The 16,441-nt window shown below is 42.8% G+C and overlaps 2 protein-coding genes across 4 annotated transcripts; one reads left to right on the forward strand and one right to left on the reverse strand.

Moving 5' to 3' along the window:
- The first annotated feature begins 2,899 nt into the window (after positions 1-2,899).
- Positions 2,900-11,033, forward strand: LOC112457055. Its single transcript, XM_025019926.1, has 9 exons — positions 2,900-7,138; positions 7,366-7,610; positions 7,681-7,858; positions 8,078-8,256; positions 8,489-8,670; positions 9,212-9,323; positions 9,399-9,581; positions 10,110-10,352; positions 10,669-11,033. The coding sequence occupies exons 1-9, from the start codon at positions 4,093-4,095 to the stop codon at positions 10,747-10,749; spliced, it is 4,449 nt and encodes a 1,482-aa protein (XP_024875694.1). The 5' UTR covers positions 2,900-4,092; the 3' UTR covers positions 10,750-11,033.
- Positions 11,030-16,055, reverse strand: LOC112457057 (partitioning defective 3 homolog). 3 transcript variants are annotated; one of them, XM_025019928.1, is made up of 3 exons: positions 12,555-16,045; positions 11,467-11,985; positions 11,030-11,388 (listed from the first exon to the last, which is right to left on the reverse strand). In XM_025019928.1, the coding sequence occupies exons 1-3, from the start codon at positions 15,412-15,414 to the stop codon at positions 11,162-11,164; spliced, it is 3,606 nt and encodes a 1,201-aa protein (XP_024875696.1). In that variant the 5' UTR covers positions 15,415-16,045; the 3' UTR covers positions 11,030-11,161. The 3 variants fall into 3 exon arrangements, 1 of the variants encoding a protein (XP_024875696.1); XR_003041051.1 differs by lacking the exon at positions 11,030-11,388 and having other exon boundaries at positions 11,893-11,985; positions 12,066-14,612; positions 14,769-16,055; XR_003041050.1 differs by lacking the exon at positions 11,030-11,388 and having other exon boundaries at positions 11,893-11,985; positions 12,066-16,055.
- Between the last annotated feature and the right edge of the window lie 386 nt (positions 16,056-16,441).

Raw genomic sequence — 16,441 nt, forward strand, 5'->3', positions numbered from 1 at the left:
GTATCCGGCGGGAATAATCCCGCATTACTATCCGCATTCGGCCTCGGAACTTCCGTCTCGGTCATCGTGAGTTATGCGTCTAGGATATAGCCGGGGGAATGGGCGGAGGTATAACCGATGAAGCATCCCTATACCGGTTTCTTCATTAATGGTAATGATCGCGCAGCGCCCTGACGGTCCACGGGAAAGAGAACGTCGCGATTTGTATTCAGAACGCGGGACACGGCGAAAGCCAAGAACCCAGGGGCAGGGGGCAGACCGGTGGAATCGCGAAATAAACTCCCTCGTAGGGTGGCGACGCGAGGGGAAAGGGGGAATGCGCGCAACCCCGCGCTCCAGTTCGACTTCCGATAATAAAAGAGAGTTAAGACCATGCATCGTCGAGCCAGTGCATCGAACTGGTCCAAGCACTGTTCTCGCAATTCGATACCTCTGGAAACTGATTCCACGAGAGTCAATGGAATCAGATGGTGGAGTGTTTCTCCGCCAAGTGTTTTCGGCCAAACGCACACGATCTGACCAATGTCAGATCAAAATAATCAAGCAGTAATAGCATTACCGTGTCGATACGAATCCCCAGCATTGCAAATACGAAAGCATCGTTCGACGAGTCTCGCCATTGCTATCCATAAATAGGTTGTTACATATAAAAGGAAATTATACTCCTCACGTCGTATAGTCGATACATCGAATTTCTATATGCAAAGAGCTAGTCTCGTTATTGCCTCATTGCGAAATCATCACGCCAATCATCGCGCTAAGTACCTTCGTAACAATCCCATGATATAATCTATACTTTAACGTACATTCGTTAATAAACATTAAGGGAGGCCATTCATTGCGTGCTCGCCACGAAAAAATAATAGTCGCGTTATTCGATTTCGCGAAAACATTTTGAGTTAATTGTGTGTGAAATCTTCCACAAATTATTATTGTGATTCAGGTAGAATAAATTTCTCGTTTACTCGCCAAGCAGATTTAGCTTGTGTCTCTGTTCTATATCCCCGAATCCCCCTGAATTTCCGATGAGCCTCGAGGAAGTCGATCTGTTCCGTCGCTTCGTATAATCAAGGAAGATTGGGAAATGATTATTTCTATAACACTGTGTTCTACCAAGCAGAACAAACCGCTATATAGATAGTATCTTCTTGCTATTTGGCAAAACGTGGATGAACCGATGTAATCCGAGCAAATCATTCGTCCAATAACAGAATTTAATTAATTTTAATGGCACACGATCGTCGGTTGCGCAACTGCAAATTGCTCGAATACTTAACACGCTTCTTCCTTTTGTCGTCCTAATTGCTTATGCATGCTCTCTCAATAGATCATGTTCCCGAGTTATTGCGAGATAGTCGTCTGCATCTCTGCATTTGCGTTTTGCACGAAAATGTGTATGCCTGTTTGTGTACTTGTATTTACAGAATCGCTTTAGTTTTTATGAGAATCAAGTATGCGTTTTAAATATATAATATATAATAATCTATTGTTGAAAGCAATCTTTTATTTTATTGGTACTTTCTTCGAAATCTAAAAACAATTAAAAATATACTTTAGTTTATAAAATAAATTAATGATTGCTTATAAAATTGTATAAATATGTTTTATTTATTCGCAAATAGAAGAAATTTAATGACAGAGAGTGAGAGAGAGAGAGATTTAGTCAATACGTCAACATGTTAAATGTGAACGGTGAAATTGAGCATATAAATCCAAATCAAGGAAAAAAGAAAAATACAATAATCGATAGCCGATGCGTTTAAGAAATACGACGTATTGTTATAATATGTGCAATAATAGAAGAGCTAAACCCATTAAAAATTAGTAGCGTTCAAATGTGAAATTCTGCACAGCAAAATTATTTACATTTTATTGCTACGGTTACTGCCTCGTTAGAATAATTATGCTGAGAACTTTACGATGGAGAATACCATATTTCACTAAGAACTTATTCGATAGTCGTAAATTGAAGAATAGAATGATCGTCAACGATAACGACCAACAATGACTGTTAGACGTTTACGCACAAAATTCTGCCTTTATTTTACCAAATATTTTACAAAAAAAATTGTCAAGAAAACTAAAAAATACACAAAATGATAAGCTTTTAAAATATGATATCCAAAATTTTACTATAAATACTATAAATACTATAAATACTATAAATAACGATTAATAATTTAAAAATATTTCATACAAGTATAACGTATAGGTCTAATTTTTTGTTCTACATTCACAGATACAAAAAAGATTATAATTTATGATTGTTACATTACTACATATGTTTTAAATATCGTACTCAATAATTTTTATTTTGTTTATACAGGCTAAATTTTAAAGAAATACATGACTTTGCTAAATATTATTTATCGTACACATGGCACATTTTCAAAAAATTAAAATTTACACTTTATTAAGTTAATAAATTTAATATGCGGGAAATTGCCACAGATTTCTTTATGCTTGACGACAGTATTATACTGTGCCCGCTACTTCTACAAGAAGTTCCGCGTATTTTTAGAGGACGCAGTCCGAAATGCGCGAGCATGATGTGCAAACCGCGAGTTTATTTTCGGTGCAAAATCCTACATGGTGCGAGGCAACATCCGATCAGCTTAAAAAAAGCGCGTGTCTGTGTTGCGTGGGTTTTTCAAGGCCATAGAGAAAACTTTCTGGGGCCATTGTATCGTGTCGCGTTTTCGGAATTTTGTCAAAACTCGCGCGCTGATTCACTCGACGACGAAGAGTCACGCGCCATCACAGAGGCAGCGCCTGGTCATTGCTTCGCTAGTCCATGCCCTCTCACGGGATTAGTCAAATCCAAAAATAATACCGCGCATGCATCGCGATGCAAATCGTCACGGCGACGTAAATCAAACATTTTAAGATCCTCCGAATTTAAGATCCAGTGTCTGTAATCCAGAGTTGCTACCGAACGCATATAATGCCTAGAATTATTACGGAAATAAATATACAATTGGAGAATACCGTGTACAGATATAGCGATCTTTCAAGAGACGATGTTTAGTCAACGCCTTGAAGATCTCGTGTATCGACCAACTATTAATACGTTCCATTGTGAAAATAAAAAAACGAAATATGTGGCAATCTATAACAAGCTGTGAGACTTTTGAATGATATAAAAATAATTTCGTAACGCCACGAATTCGTAGGTCGTTCATTAAATCGATGAGAAATGAATGAAATAACAAATAAGTGAAACATAGCTTTCATCAATAGCTCTTATTGATTACTAATGATCAATACGGTACTGTGAACATATTACTGTAGTTCCAAGACAAACCAGGGCGTATATTCTCTGCAAAATATTCATCGTTTCCATATTTCCATTAGTTGAAATATTTCAGATGCAGGCGTTGTTAAAATACAGGAACGCGGAAACTACGTGCTGCGTGCGGAATCGCATATCACTTTCAATCGAAAACATTTCAACGTCGACCAGAGCCCGGAGGCAAGCAATAGTATTTTTTTCACCGTGCATTAAAAAAGCGCGCACGTTAGCCCCGTATTTCTCTGTTTTGATTTCGACCGGTGGCGCGCGGTGTGCAAAGTGGACTTGAAAATAACCCCGCCACGAGAGGAGACCACCCAAATCTATTAATAGTTTACCGACGTAAGTATCTTTGTCGCCGGTTCAGCATCGACTATACGCGCGATTCGGCCGCAAAACCCGCCGATACAGTCCGCGTGCGTGCACGCGTGTCGTCGCCCGAAGACGTCGTCGCCGCGATGCAACTGACACCTCCGTCCGCGGATGAAGTCTCCCGACGCGGATGAATTAGGGAGCTGCCAGTTGAGCACGGGAGAACGAAGACCCGAAAGAGAAGACGAGCGAGGGGAAAAGAGGATTCCCACGAAGAGATGTCTATCCGGCGGACGTAACCGTCGTCGCGAGAGCGACTGCTCTCCGATTGCTCCGACGCACGACGAGATTTTTGGCGTTCGCGCACAGCAGAAACTGGAGGGAACTTAAAACCGCGCGTTTCGAGTGAATCTAAATAAAGAACTATGCAACGCGACGGCTGAGGCGGGGCGCGGTGCCTCGGGATATGTTTGAGAGAGTGAGTAAGAATGGTACAGCAAGCAACCGCATGTAGCAACGAGACGAGCGCATCCCTCAATGGCGTACCGAACGGCGACCGCAGAGGAGGAACGTCCGGTATCGTCGTCGCGACGGACGCGGTGGTAGCGCGTGGTGCTGACGGTGAAACGACCTCCCTAACACGCGGTGGCGGCGACGGCGGCGGCAGCGGCGGCGGGAGTGGTAGCGGCAGGTTTTCCCTGTTCAGGTGGTTCAAGCGAAATCGCGATTCAACCGTGGAGAAACGACGGAGAACGAGCGCGAGGCCGGACGACGATGGCGTCGTCCGACGACGTAGCAGCATCTACTCCAGCGTGGAGAGCGTAGACACCTTTTACAGCACCACCACGGTCCGTAGTTTCGCGTTTCACACGGGAACTCTCGGCCGTTGCAACGTGCTGTCCTTGGATATACTCAAGCAGGCGGCCGAGGTCGGCCCGTTCGCCGCGGGAGCCTCGAAGGTGTACCCGGGTAACAAAGAGAACAACGCCTGCACGTTACCGATTAATGTACACTCTCGGCAACGAGACATCACCGCCAGGTACTCGTTGCAACCTACGACCTTCAGCTCGTGCGGAAACTTTCTGCCGACCGAAAAGGACTCGTCGAGAGGACTCGATGGGAGCGCGAGACTCGATGGATCCGCACGGCGACGGGTCCACGTGAAGGGAAAACGGAGAGCGCCCAACCCTCCCGGCGCGGTGAAGATCGTGGAGGTCGATGCACGCGAAACGCCGGCGAGAAGCAGCAATAGACGCAAACGACGGGCGCCACGACCTCCTGAAACAGCGTCGGTGGAACGGTCAAAGCCCGTCACCGATGGCGGCGGCATGGAGATAGAGGAGCGGCAAGATGCCGACGAAGGACAGTCGATCAGCAACGACACGTTGATCCTTCAGGGTGGAATGTTGCTGTCAAAGAAGGAAGTTTGCGGCAGTCCAAAGGCCGCGAAGAACAACGAGAGCGACGCGGGAGCGTCCAGCGTGACGGTCCTTCAGGAAAAAGCGCAGAGCCCCGTTGGTACCCTGAACATGCCTCGACCTTGGTACAAGCGCAGCGTTTTCGAGCACTCTCGCGAGCACTCCGGATCGTCCAAGAGAGGCGCCGTCTTTCGCAGCCCAATGACGTCTGCCGAAATGAAGGAGGAGTGTAAGCTCGGGATGAATGTAAATTCTTCTCCGAGCTATTCCATTGATGCTTCTCTATCGAGACTAAGTTTCTTCCATCGCGGTGAGCGGCAGAGCGATGAAAGAAAACGACAGGAGGCCAAACGAAAGTCCGGCTTGTCCATCCTGACGAACATCAGCGAGCTGGATAAAGAAGCGGCGGCGATCGTGCAGGAGGAGCAGGCGCGAACGCGGGCGTCGATGTTGTTGAAGACCTCAAAATTTGCCGACGAGTTCGAAAGGAGGAACGACGTCAACGAAGAACTTGTTCAGGACATGGTCACCTCGGCGATTGAGAGCTCGTCGCCTAGACGAGGCACGCGCGCGTTGATATCAAAATTCAATGCCATCAGTAATATCACTAAGGTCACGGTCAACGCTAATTTCTTCAACGCTAAAAGGGATCAGCCGGGTTATAAGCTTGATCGCGATGCAACGAGAAACAGCAAATTCGAAGAGATCGGAGATTGGAGGAATCAGAGATTCTCGGTCCAGCAAGATCTCGGCCAAAGCGTCCGCGTTGATAAGGATATCTCCAGGTACTTTTTGCCGCAGCAGAGATCGTCGAGGAATAGAACCGAACCGATTCATAAACCGGACGTAAAGTCGGTTGACGTCAAAATTACCTCCGGCAAAGAGCAGAATGATCAGCTGATGAAGGACGCGTCTAGTAGAATATCGTATTTACAAAGTCAACTCGCTGCAAATCGCACGAATGAGTCTGTAACTGCTCAAAAGGATATCGCGTTTCCAGAAGAAAAGATTAGATCGCGGCAAGAAATCACCAAAGAAATGAAGGGCAAAGAATCGCCGAGATTGAACAATGAAACAAGAAGAAGATTTCTACTTTCCCGTGCTCGTAACTTAGCTGAGGGCGCGGAAAGCGCGTTAGATCCCTTCAGAGAAAAGGCGGAAGGGGTGCAGACGGAATTTTCGGACATTTTCGACGAGATCGACCGACAGTTGCGCTCTAGAGAGTTCAAACTCATCGAACGGAGACCGGCAGCCGAATTTGACGGTGTCGCAGGCAAAGTTCCGGAGGATGAAGCCGTATCGAGCAAAGTGGCTAAAGTGCTTGATATCCTGGTGGAAGCCGAGAAGGACGGTAAAACGAGAACGGTGATACAGCCGGAAAGATCGATGCGAGACAAGGGAACAACGTCGCGTTTGATTGATTCAGACCGGAAAGCGAAGTCCAGCAAGACAAAATTAACCGTTCTCAATACCGTCGAGGATCCAATTACCGTGGATTTGAAGGAGATGCTGAAGGAGATGAAGCACTCGTTACCGAAACGGCCCAAGTCGAAGAAGACTGTGTCAAACGACGGCGATGTTCTCGAAAAAGTTGAGAAGCACTCACCTGTACCTGCAAACAAGACCTCCTACATCGCCTCGGTAACGGCAACGAAGACGACGGCGGCGACGACGTCGTCGAACGATTACGAGACAGATAAGCAAAAGGTATCCTCGTCAGCGCAAACCAGCGGAAACATTCGCAGATTAAATCAGCCTTCGACTTCCGCCGCGCGGCCGTCCACGTCGGGATGGAAACACGAGAACGTGCTCTACAGAACTTCTGGCAAAGGTTCGGTCCTTGTGAAAAATACTTTCCAACTGATACGACCGCGCGATTTCGCCGAGATAGAAGCTTCGAAGACCACGAAGGAGGTATCCAAGGAAAACACTTATGCCAATGTGATAGAACCGTCGCTGTACGCCAATACTCACGTCGTCCCTCCCAAATCGCCGAAACAACGATCGGATCCGACGACATCTAAGGATATTTTGCAAAGTAATCAGCCCGAAGAGCGGTCCAATATTACAAACGAGAGTAAAACCATGTTGAACAATGATCAGCTTACAAATGAAGGTAATATCGCAAATTGCATTCACTAAAATGATGATTTGACAAAATTGGAATAAAGTTTCTGTTTCAATTATTCGTTTTAAATAAGGAAAAAATAAATAAAATTAATAAATAAGCAATCTTTAAAAAATTTAAAAAAATTAATCTTTCAATTAATTTGTCTTGATTTAGATTTTTTAAAATTTATTTTTAATTATAAAAATAACTTGGCGATACGATTATTGTTACAGATGATAATTCAACAGCGAGGAACATGAATACTCTGGCTATAAATCGATTATTAAGAAAGCTGGAAGGGGCCATAGCGTCGGGCCATCATCAGCAAGCAGCGGGATTAGCGAAGGAATTGGCAAGGCTCAAGATCCATTGTTCCGTGATACGACAGCGTTCGGCGGCATGTTTGAAGGATCAGTCGATTAAAGTCAATATGTATATCGAAGACAAACTCGCTCACCAAGGGCCCATACCACTTCAGGTAAGTAACCGATACTGACGGTTGCTCGATATGCAAACAAAACGTTTCATGGACCGGGCTGTGATAACAGCTGCCGACGAGAATGACGGTAGCTGAGCTGAAGACAAAGGTACATACGGAGTTTGAGATACCCACGAACGTGCAGCGATGGATCATTGGGAAAAACTTGGCCGATCGCGACGGGGCCACTCTCGACGAGTTACACGCAGTGGACGGTTCGCCGGTGTTTCTCTATCTCGTAGCACCCGGTAATCTGATTCATTCTATATTGAATATGATTCCTACTCAGATCAAACAAAGACTTATTCCTGCATTTCTTTATTTCAAAGTTTATCCTTTATTCTAAAAGTCATTGGAAAATTTATTTTAAATATATTATATTACATATTTAGAATTAATTATACGAAATACTTTTTTTTATGCTTTTTTCCTCATTACCAATTTTAATATACTATGGAATTTCATAGAATTACAAGTCGACAATGCAGCACAAGCGAACAAGCCACAGCCAGCAGAGGAAATTCCCGAGGAATTGCCACAAGATCCACCACACACAGTGGAACTAGCGGAAGCCTTGCAAACAATCGAAGAAAAGCAAGAAACTAAGGAGACAGATAAAATAATATTGACAACAAATGAGCATCAGGTAACAAATACGCGTCGATATACTGGCTGCATTCTGATGTTCACTGCCAGTCAGTGAAAATTTATCGAGCACTACGTACGTGTTCTTCAGACTGTCTCAACGAAACGTTTTATTTATTAAATAGGCGCTATTTTTGCGGTTTTGTTAATTTTCATTTGTTTCGTGACTAGCTGCATGTTAATCAAAATGGGAGATGTGTAATACGCGTTTTGATATGTTTGCGCAACAATAGCAAGAAACAGCAGAGACAGACATGTCGGAAGACGCCAAGATAGGACGATACGAGGAATTGATATCGTTGGAGAACTGGGACGTCATTCCGAATTCCGAATCAATCGAGTGCCCAATATGCTTCGTTACATATGGTCCGCGCGAAGGTGTAATTCTGAGGGATTGTTTACACATGTTCTGCAGGTAGAACCCTTTAATCTGCCTCACATCCCCAGCTTTAATTACTGTTTAATCCGTTAAGTACAGGGTCCAATTTCAGCGGCCGTATCGTGCTTCAACATAGGTGTTTTCCCTGTACAGAGATACAATCTACAATAGATCGCTTTCGCTCATTATAGCTGTTCCCTACAATCGCCCATGTCGATTCTAATTTATCCTAGCGAGATGCATTTAGCTGGCTCGAGCGTCTAGATATGTATGTTGTTACACATTAAGCCACGATGCATCACAGATATATTTATCTGCTCTATAATACGCTGATTCATGTACATTGCTAATGCGACAATTACGCTAGCGCTACTGCGAAACACGCCACAATCGTGCGCACGAATATTACATTTCAGTTTCTGTTTTTCTCGTGCAGTGAATTCCGCAAAAAGAAAAAAAAAGAATTGCGCAATGGCCCAATTACATTTTTTACTTGTCTACCTCTACTAATCAAGACAAATGTGCGCATTTTATTTCCGCGTATAATGAATTTTTCTCGTATACACTGGTTCCACAGACCATGCATCGTCAATACGATCGCGTATTGCGAAGAAGCGGAGGTGAAATGCCCATACAGAGACCCCGATTATACGTGTGAATCGACCCTTCAAGAACGTGAGATCAAGGCGGTGAGCTTCTGTTTAAGATTATCCGACTCAAGTTTTAATAAAGTTTGCGATGATCTTATTATTGTTTACGCTTAGCTCGTCGAGCCGGAAGTTTATCAGCAGCACCTCGCGAAATCGATCGCGCAAGCGGAGAACAACGCCGGAAATAAGGCCTTCCATTGCAAGACACCGGATTGTCCTGGTTGGTGCATTTACGACGACGACGTGAACAATTTCTTGTGTCCTGTATGCGGAGCCAATAATTGTCTCACCTGTCAGGTGAGCGTTGCTCTATCGAGGCATATATCTATCGAAAAATGAGAAAATGAATTTAAAAAGACTAAAATATGAAATGTAATAAAGAAATAAAAATATCACTATTAGTTTGTGCGTGAAATCAACATGCTGTATTAACAAAACAATGCAGAATAAAATTCCACGCTTTATCTCCAACAATAAAAATATATTTGAATTAAAAGCTATTTTATATAAATAAAAAAAAATATATATATGTGTTTGCGCTCAATTTACGGCGAGAATTCTTTCTTCGTTGTTTTATTTCCATAGATACATTTACTGGTTTTCGTTGTATAAATAAAATATTGCCAACACTTTTATTCAATTTCATATTTAATTGAGAATGGAAATGTTTAAAAATTCTATTTCTCTTTTTCTCTCTCTCGTAGTATATTGCAGCACGAATTATTTATTTAGCAGTGCATACGCTTAAGCATCAAATGAGATTAACTTATAATATAACCAAAGATCTGCAAAGTGACGAAGAGTTTATAAACTTTGGTTTCAAAGGTCGTTCATACCGGAAAGAACTGCAAACAATATCAGCAAGAATTGCAACTTTCTAAAGAGACCGACCAAGAATCTAAAAGGACAGCAGCAATGCTCAAAGAGATGGTCGATAGAGGAGAAGCACTTGCGTGTCCCACGTGTGCCGTCGTCCTTATGAAGAAATGGGGTTGCGACTGGCTGGTTTGCTCCATGTGCAAAACGGAAATATGTTGGGTAACCAGAGGACCGCGCTGGGGCCCAGGAGTAAATATTAATTTATTTTCATGTATTAGGATTTCTGAAAGCTTATACGTAGACATCGGATTTTTTATATGCAGATTAGTGGAAAAAGAGCAATTTATAATGTCCAACATATTTATACCAAACATATGTTGCAGTATAAAGATGTTGGATATTATAAATAACATAATCTTAGTTATTAATTGCTTCTTCCCACCAATTTGCATATAAAAAATCCCATGTCTACTTACATGGGTTCTAACGAGCGTATACTTGTTAACAATTAACGTCATCGTTATGATTCTACGACCTTATTGATCGTGCTTGTTGCTTGTCGCAGGGTAAAGGGGACACATCCGGCGGCTGTAGATGTGGTGAGAACGGAGTCAAGTGTCATCCCCGTTGCAATTACTGCCACTAAAGAATTACAACTACCATGGCAATCGAGCAAACGCGAAGTTAACGATGATAATAAGGTGTCCTAGAAATGCTTTTATATTATTATTCATATTGACACATATAATTTATAAACTCGATGCGACGTACGACGATCTTTTATACGTGCGTTTAGTGTAAGCTCGAACCCCGATAAATCAGTATGCAATAGGAATTATACGCTGCTTGCTCAATGATTATAATCTTATCGCGGCACCGTCCTTGACAGGATCGAAAGTGAGATTCTAATAAAAAGAGGAACACACTTAACTTTGTACCAATGCTTCTTCTTATTTTTACCGCAAATACAAAGTGTAAGGAAATAAATCATACTTTACTTAAAGCTTTCGATAAATCTAAGATGTATAATAAATTATCGATACAAGCAATTTTTGCAATTATACAGGCACCGATTCTTCGTTCTCGCCGGAAGTTGTTTCATTTTTACCGATCTGTTTTAATCGAGTAACTAATGTGGACTGATGATGCGTGAGCTGCTGATTTAAGTTGTTACCGCCTGCGTTCTGTAACACCTGAACAAGATAAACCCGGGATGATGTAAGATCCATTCTGCCGTATCTCAAAAAATCGTCCTTACTGAACACACGTCCCTCTAGTATACCCGCTGTAAAAAAGAAACAGATTTATCATCATTTCTCTCTTACCCTATTTCCCTATTTTAGTACATTTTGAAGTTACTTACCCATTAAAATAACTTGTGGAAACTTTTTAACAATTTTTTCGAAGGCAGCGACGTTCGCGTCAGAACCAAATACAATGGAATACTGTGACGAATACAACGGCATTGTTGCCGCGTAAGGTGAATCTGTCAGTGCTAATTTCATAATCTTAGCGCTATATCGTTTGTAGTACATATTTGCCCTCCTCAATGGAACTTCGAATTCAAACTGGTCCTCTGATGTCATAGAATTCTGATGACAAATGGCAACCATTTTGGAAGTGTCAAACCAATTGCGGACCTCACGTGCTATTATTCTTTGGTAAGGATTATATTCCTCTTCCTCCTTCCTTGCCATAGCTTTTCTTGCGTTGTTGCATAATTCCTCTAATTTCTTGCCTTGATTTGGGAGTGGATAAAAAGGCGTCAGAAATTCGTTTACCAATGCTCTCAGGTAATGTGGTTTTCTGGGTTTTTGTATATTAATTTTGCCTCGAAAACGCTTCTGTTGATAAAGAATTGTGCTTGGAGTAATCTGAAATGCTGAAACACATAATAAAGTAACATCATTAATATACTGAAAAGTTAATTAGAAAAAAAGTCGGTCAGTTAAAAATTTATACCTTCCACCGTGACTGTTGTGATCTTTTTACAATATTTATCCTCGATGTCAATTGACATTTTTATTATAAATTCAAGATTCCATAGGTACATGTTAAATTGATGAGAACGATAAAAGTTTGAATCAACTTTGCAGCGGAATATAATTCCTCCTTTGGAACTATTCATTATTTAACTTCAGTGTTGTATAAACTACATATGTAATGTTTATATCGTAGTAAGTACATGATCCGTATCAATTAAAGACAAGTACAAAAAATCATATATATACAGAATTAATTACTTTCTTTTAATGATATAAGGCACTTTGGAACAGATCGTATATATATATAGATAAAATATATATTTATATTTATGCAAAGTGTGTATATTTGCAGATGCGCGATAATGTGTATACATATATTATTTACTTGTGCAGAATTTCTGCATTGATTTTGCATACTGTCTTTGCATTTATGCGATATAACTGATTCGTCCGCTGCAGTAATTACTAGTTTCGTGCCTCGCTTCTATGCTATCTCCAAAATTAAGTGATTTCCTATTCCTATTCAATCGGAGTATTGACCGAAGGCCGTTCTTCTTCCGCTTATATCGGTCATCTAATGCTGAATTAAGAGAAGCCTGTTTTACATCTCCGCGACTATTCGAAAAACCTTCTCTCTCATCTTTGATATTATTGCTACTCGTAACTTCACCATGTCCATCGTCCACAAGCCAATGTTTCTTCGGCGAGAGAAACTTATTATTACATCCGGGTATAGTGTACATGTATTCCGATTGAGCAACATCAACAGACTTTTCGTAATGTTTCACATTATTGTCGGCACTTGTATTTCCAGCTAAGGCCCCTTTACTCGTATGTTTCTCAAAATTGTTTGACTTGCCGCTCCTCTTCGAATAATCTCCCAAGTCGCTCGAGTGATTACTTGTTTGGCTGGTCGACGTCTGGTTGATTTGTTCCGCATTTTTATTCTTCTCTTCGCGCAACTTTTTGTTCCTCTTGTAAGTATCTGTGTTTTTAGCGTCAAGCGCGGCGTGTCGTTTCTCAGACATGCTCTGTCTACCAAGAGCATCACGAGAAAACTTATTTGAAGAAGAGTTTAATTCTTCCAACGATAACTGACTGTCATACGTAGGATCTCCGGAATACTGGCTGTCTTTATCCTCGGTATTTCGTTTGGCGTCACTTCCTTGAGAGCTATCGTTGTTAGATTCTTCGAGCAATACCGCTTCAACTCGATCGTCGCGTGGTCCTATAATTTTCTTTACATTATTAATAGGCTCGATCCATGTCTTATTAGTAGCAAGACAGTAACTTTCGTTTCTTAGGCTGCTCTTGCTATACTGCTCCGTTAGTCTATCAATGACAGGGTTCCATGGCGAAGCTGTTACGCAAGACAATAGTCCTCCATTATCCAATACATCGGTTTGTGAATTTAAAGTGTTTTTCTCCTTGACTATGCCATCATTCATCTTAGTAGAATCCGATATGTATATACTGCTAACAGATTCCGGCTTACGGTGAGGTTGTAAATTATTATCTACAGTATTCTTCTCACTTGTGTCATACGATGACACCCTTCTAGCTATTATAAGATTAATCACACCGGTTACTGAGCTGTCTGTGTTAAGCATTGCTCTTCTTAAAGTCTCCATCGCTTCAGAATTAGATAATCCCAGCAAAGATACGCCGTTAACTCTGAGCAATTGATCATTGGTCCGCAGGCGGCCGTCCCTCGACGCTGCACCTCCGTGGATAACACTTTTTATAAAAATACCCAAGTCCATATTGGTGTTATCGTCAGAACTGTTGGTTTTGCCTTTAACACTAACACCTAAACCAGCCTTCTCAGAATCATGTACTGGTATATCTAAATTCATTATCACGCGATTCTTCCGTGGAGATAAGACGATATCCTCGGAAGACTTACTCGGAACTGGTTTATAAGTGCACTTCTCGTAAATTTGAGCGCTTACTTTATCGTGTACATCATTCTTTTTCGCTGGTGATCTATTTAATGCATTCCAATACTTTGAATTATCCATTATTTCGGTAGTCGGGGCAGCAGCAGACGTCGCAACACCCTGAGAATCTGGAATGTTTGAAGAAATCTCCTCTTGACGCGATACTACCATCCTTACTTTACCACCAGGAGGAATACTTCTGAGCAGCGATACGACTTCCGCTTGGCTTTTGCCAGTCATCTCCTTATTATTTACTTCTAGCAACCTATCGCCAGGTCTCAATCTGCCATCTTCCACCGCAGCGCCTTTTGGTAAAATATTCTTAATGTATATGGGACAATGTCCTCCGGCAGGATTGTCACGTGTGGTAACGCTAAATCCTAAACCGTTACTTCCTTTAACTAATTCTATTTCTATCATCCGTCCAATTTTCCTAGTGTTCGCAGTCTGCAGAAGATTATAGTTGCTGCATTGAAGTCTCTTGACGTTCTCATCACCTTCGGTCTTCTCCGATCCCCCACTGGTGTTCCCGTGATTCTTATGCAAAGATTTTTCGTTCCTCATCTTCTTCTTATGTTTAACAACTGAAATTTGTAAACAAGGATCATTCATGCATGTTCTAAAAATCTCTTGTACTTTTGAAAACGGTATGCGCAACAAGTTATGACCATTTATCTTTATAATATTATCATGCAAATCAATTTGTCCGTCCCTGGCGATGCGGCCATTTGGTTCGATACCTTCGACTCTGAGTCCCTGATCGTTGCCTAATAAGTCGTAACATGGCACCACGTGGAGCCCCAGTGGCCCTGCTTCATTTTTTATAACTATCTCTCGCACCTCTTGATTCCCAGACTCGACGTTGTTACCAAACTCGTACGAAGCTTTAGAATCTTGACCTAAGGGTTCCCTACGTCGAGACTCTCTAGGTAGGGATTGAGCAGAATACGTTGTGAGAGAAGGCTCCCTCGTTGACAATGCGTGCATCGACAAGCGCTTGGCGCTTTCTCTCTTAATACTATTAGACATAGAGGAATGGATATCGATTGGATATGCTTGCTCCTTGACGTCCCGGTGGAAAAAGTCAGGGCTGTTGGTGCCGACCGAGCTCGCGCCATCTCCGCCAACGTGACTGACGTCGGAGCTAGTGAAATGAGCCACTATCTGCTCCCTGTCGTCGGCTACGTCGCACAATCTGTCGTCCGGATCCAATAGGCCGCCCCCGGTCAAGGAAGACAGGCTGTTGATCGTCAAGGTGTTATCATTCTTGCCAGTGGCCTTTTTGTATCTCAGGATCGCCTCGTGCATCAGATCCTTGACCAGCAGAGTGCCATCTCCGCATGGGACCACCACCCTGACGTTGTCGAAGCACACGGTTACCTTCATGCTCGCTCCGATTTCATATTATATGAAGAGATAAGCAACGCAGATGTGCACCAAAGATTTACGCGAGACAATGGCGAGATCGCGCGAAAGGTTTTTTGTCCGTCCGCCCGTCGCGGGAGCTCGCGATACGTCGGTCGCACGTGTCGCGGAATGTAGCGTGTCGCGGGGTAATCGACGTGAGTAATGCGATTTATCGCGTGTTATTCGAGTCGCACCTCTCCATATCTCGGAGTATGATTCACGTATGTACGTACGTACGCGCGTCGCGTCTCGACGCCTCTTTGAGCAACGGAACGAATACGGATCCGTGGGCCGAGCCGGCGACACGACGGCCCGCTCTGAGTAGGCCCGCGAGCGTTGGAATCACGTCGGGACCAACCGATAACGGCGGACGGCGTTTACGCCCCAACTTTATCGCGACATCAAATATGCGGAACAGACGCACTCGCCATTACAACATTTCATTCCGCTGTTCCCTCGTCGTGCTCGCACGCCCGAAACGACGGAATCGGATAAGATGGCGGCGGCGCACACGGATCACCACCACCACTACCACCACCAGACCGTCACTCACCCTCGGAAACGTGCCGAACGGTTCCTCGATTCTCGAGTGACACGTGATCGTGCTCGTTGAAGATCGATATAGGTTATACGTACCTTTTTTCAGACACTGCGCCATTCTCGAGGAATACGTTCGCTCAATCGTAATATTAATAAAAACAATGAGAAACTCGTTTCCCCGCAAGTTACCGCAACATCATTTACATAGCACAGACTACGCAGAAATGGTTCCAGTCCGCCGTTTCTTGTTCCGGATATAACCAACTATAGACAGTACAGACGCGTTCACAATGAGCGATTACTCCGATTTTGTCCATTTAATACATTGGACATGCATCTTTGGCTTTACGTTTACGCGAGCGTTACTTCTGTAGTAACTTGCGATAATTCCTTCGCGTAAATGGGATTTTGTAATAACTTACGATAATTTACTCCGCGTAAACGAGTAAATTATCGTAAGTTACTA

The sequence above is a fragment of the Temnothorax curvispinosus genome, unplaced genomic scaffold, assembly GCF_003070985.1.
Source record: "Temnothorax curvispinosus isolate PA1 unplaced genomic scaffold, ASM307098v1 QBEX01007450.1, whole genome shotgun sequence".
Taxonomy (NCBI): domain Eukaryota; kingdom Metazoa; phylum Arthropoda; class Insecta; order Hymenoptera; family Formicidae; genus Temnothorax; species Temnothorax curvispinosus.

Bases quoted from the DNA above. Each gene is read 5' to 3' on its own strand.
- LOC112457057 (XM_025019928.1), bottom strand. From the start codon at position 15,414: ATGAAGGTAACCGTGTGCTTCGACAACGTCAGGGTGGTGGTCCCATGC. The intron at 11,986-12,554 runs GTAATTACTGCA...TATGTGTTTCAG, and splicing joins AGAAGCGAGGCACGAAACTA to CATTTCAGATTACTCCAAGC. The intron at 11,389-11,466 runs GTAAGTAACTTC...TCTTTTTTACAG, and splicing joins TCCACAAGTTATTTTAATGG to CGGGTATACTAGAGGGACGT.
- LOC112457055 (XM_025019926.1), top strand. From the start codon at position 4,093: ATGGTACAGCAAGCAACCGCATGTAGCAACGAGACGAGCGCATCCCTC. The intron at 7,859-8,077 runs GTAATCTGATTC...GGAATTTCATAG, and splicing joins TCTCTATCTCGTAGCACCCG to AATTACAAGTCGACAATGCA. The intron at 9,582-10,109 runs GTGAGCGTTGCT...TTGGTTTCAAAG, and splicing joins ATAATTGTCTCACCTGTCAG to GTCGTTCATACCGGAAAGAA.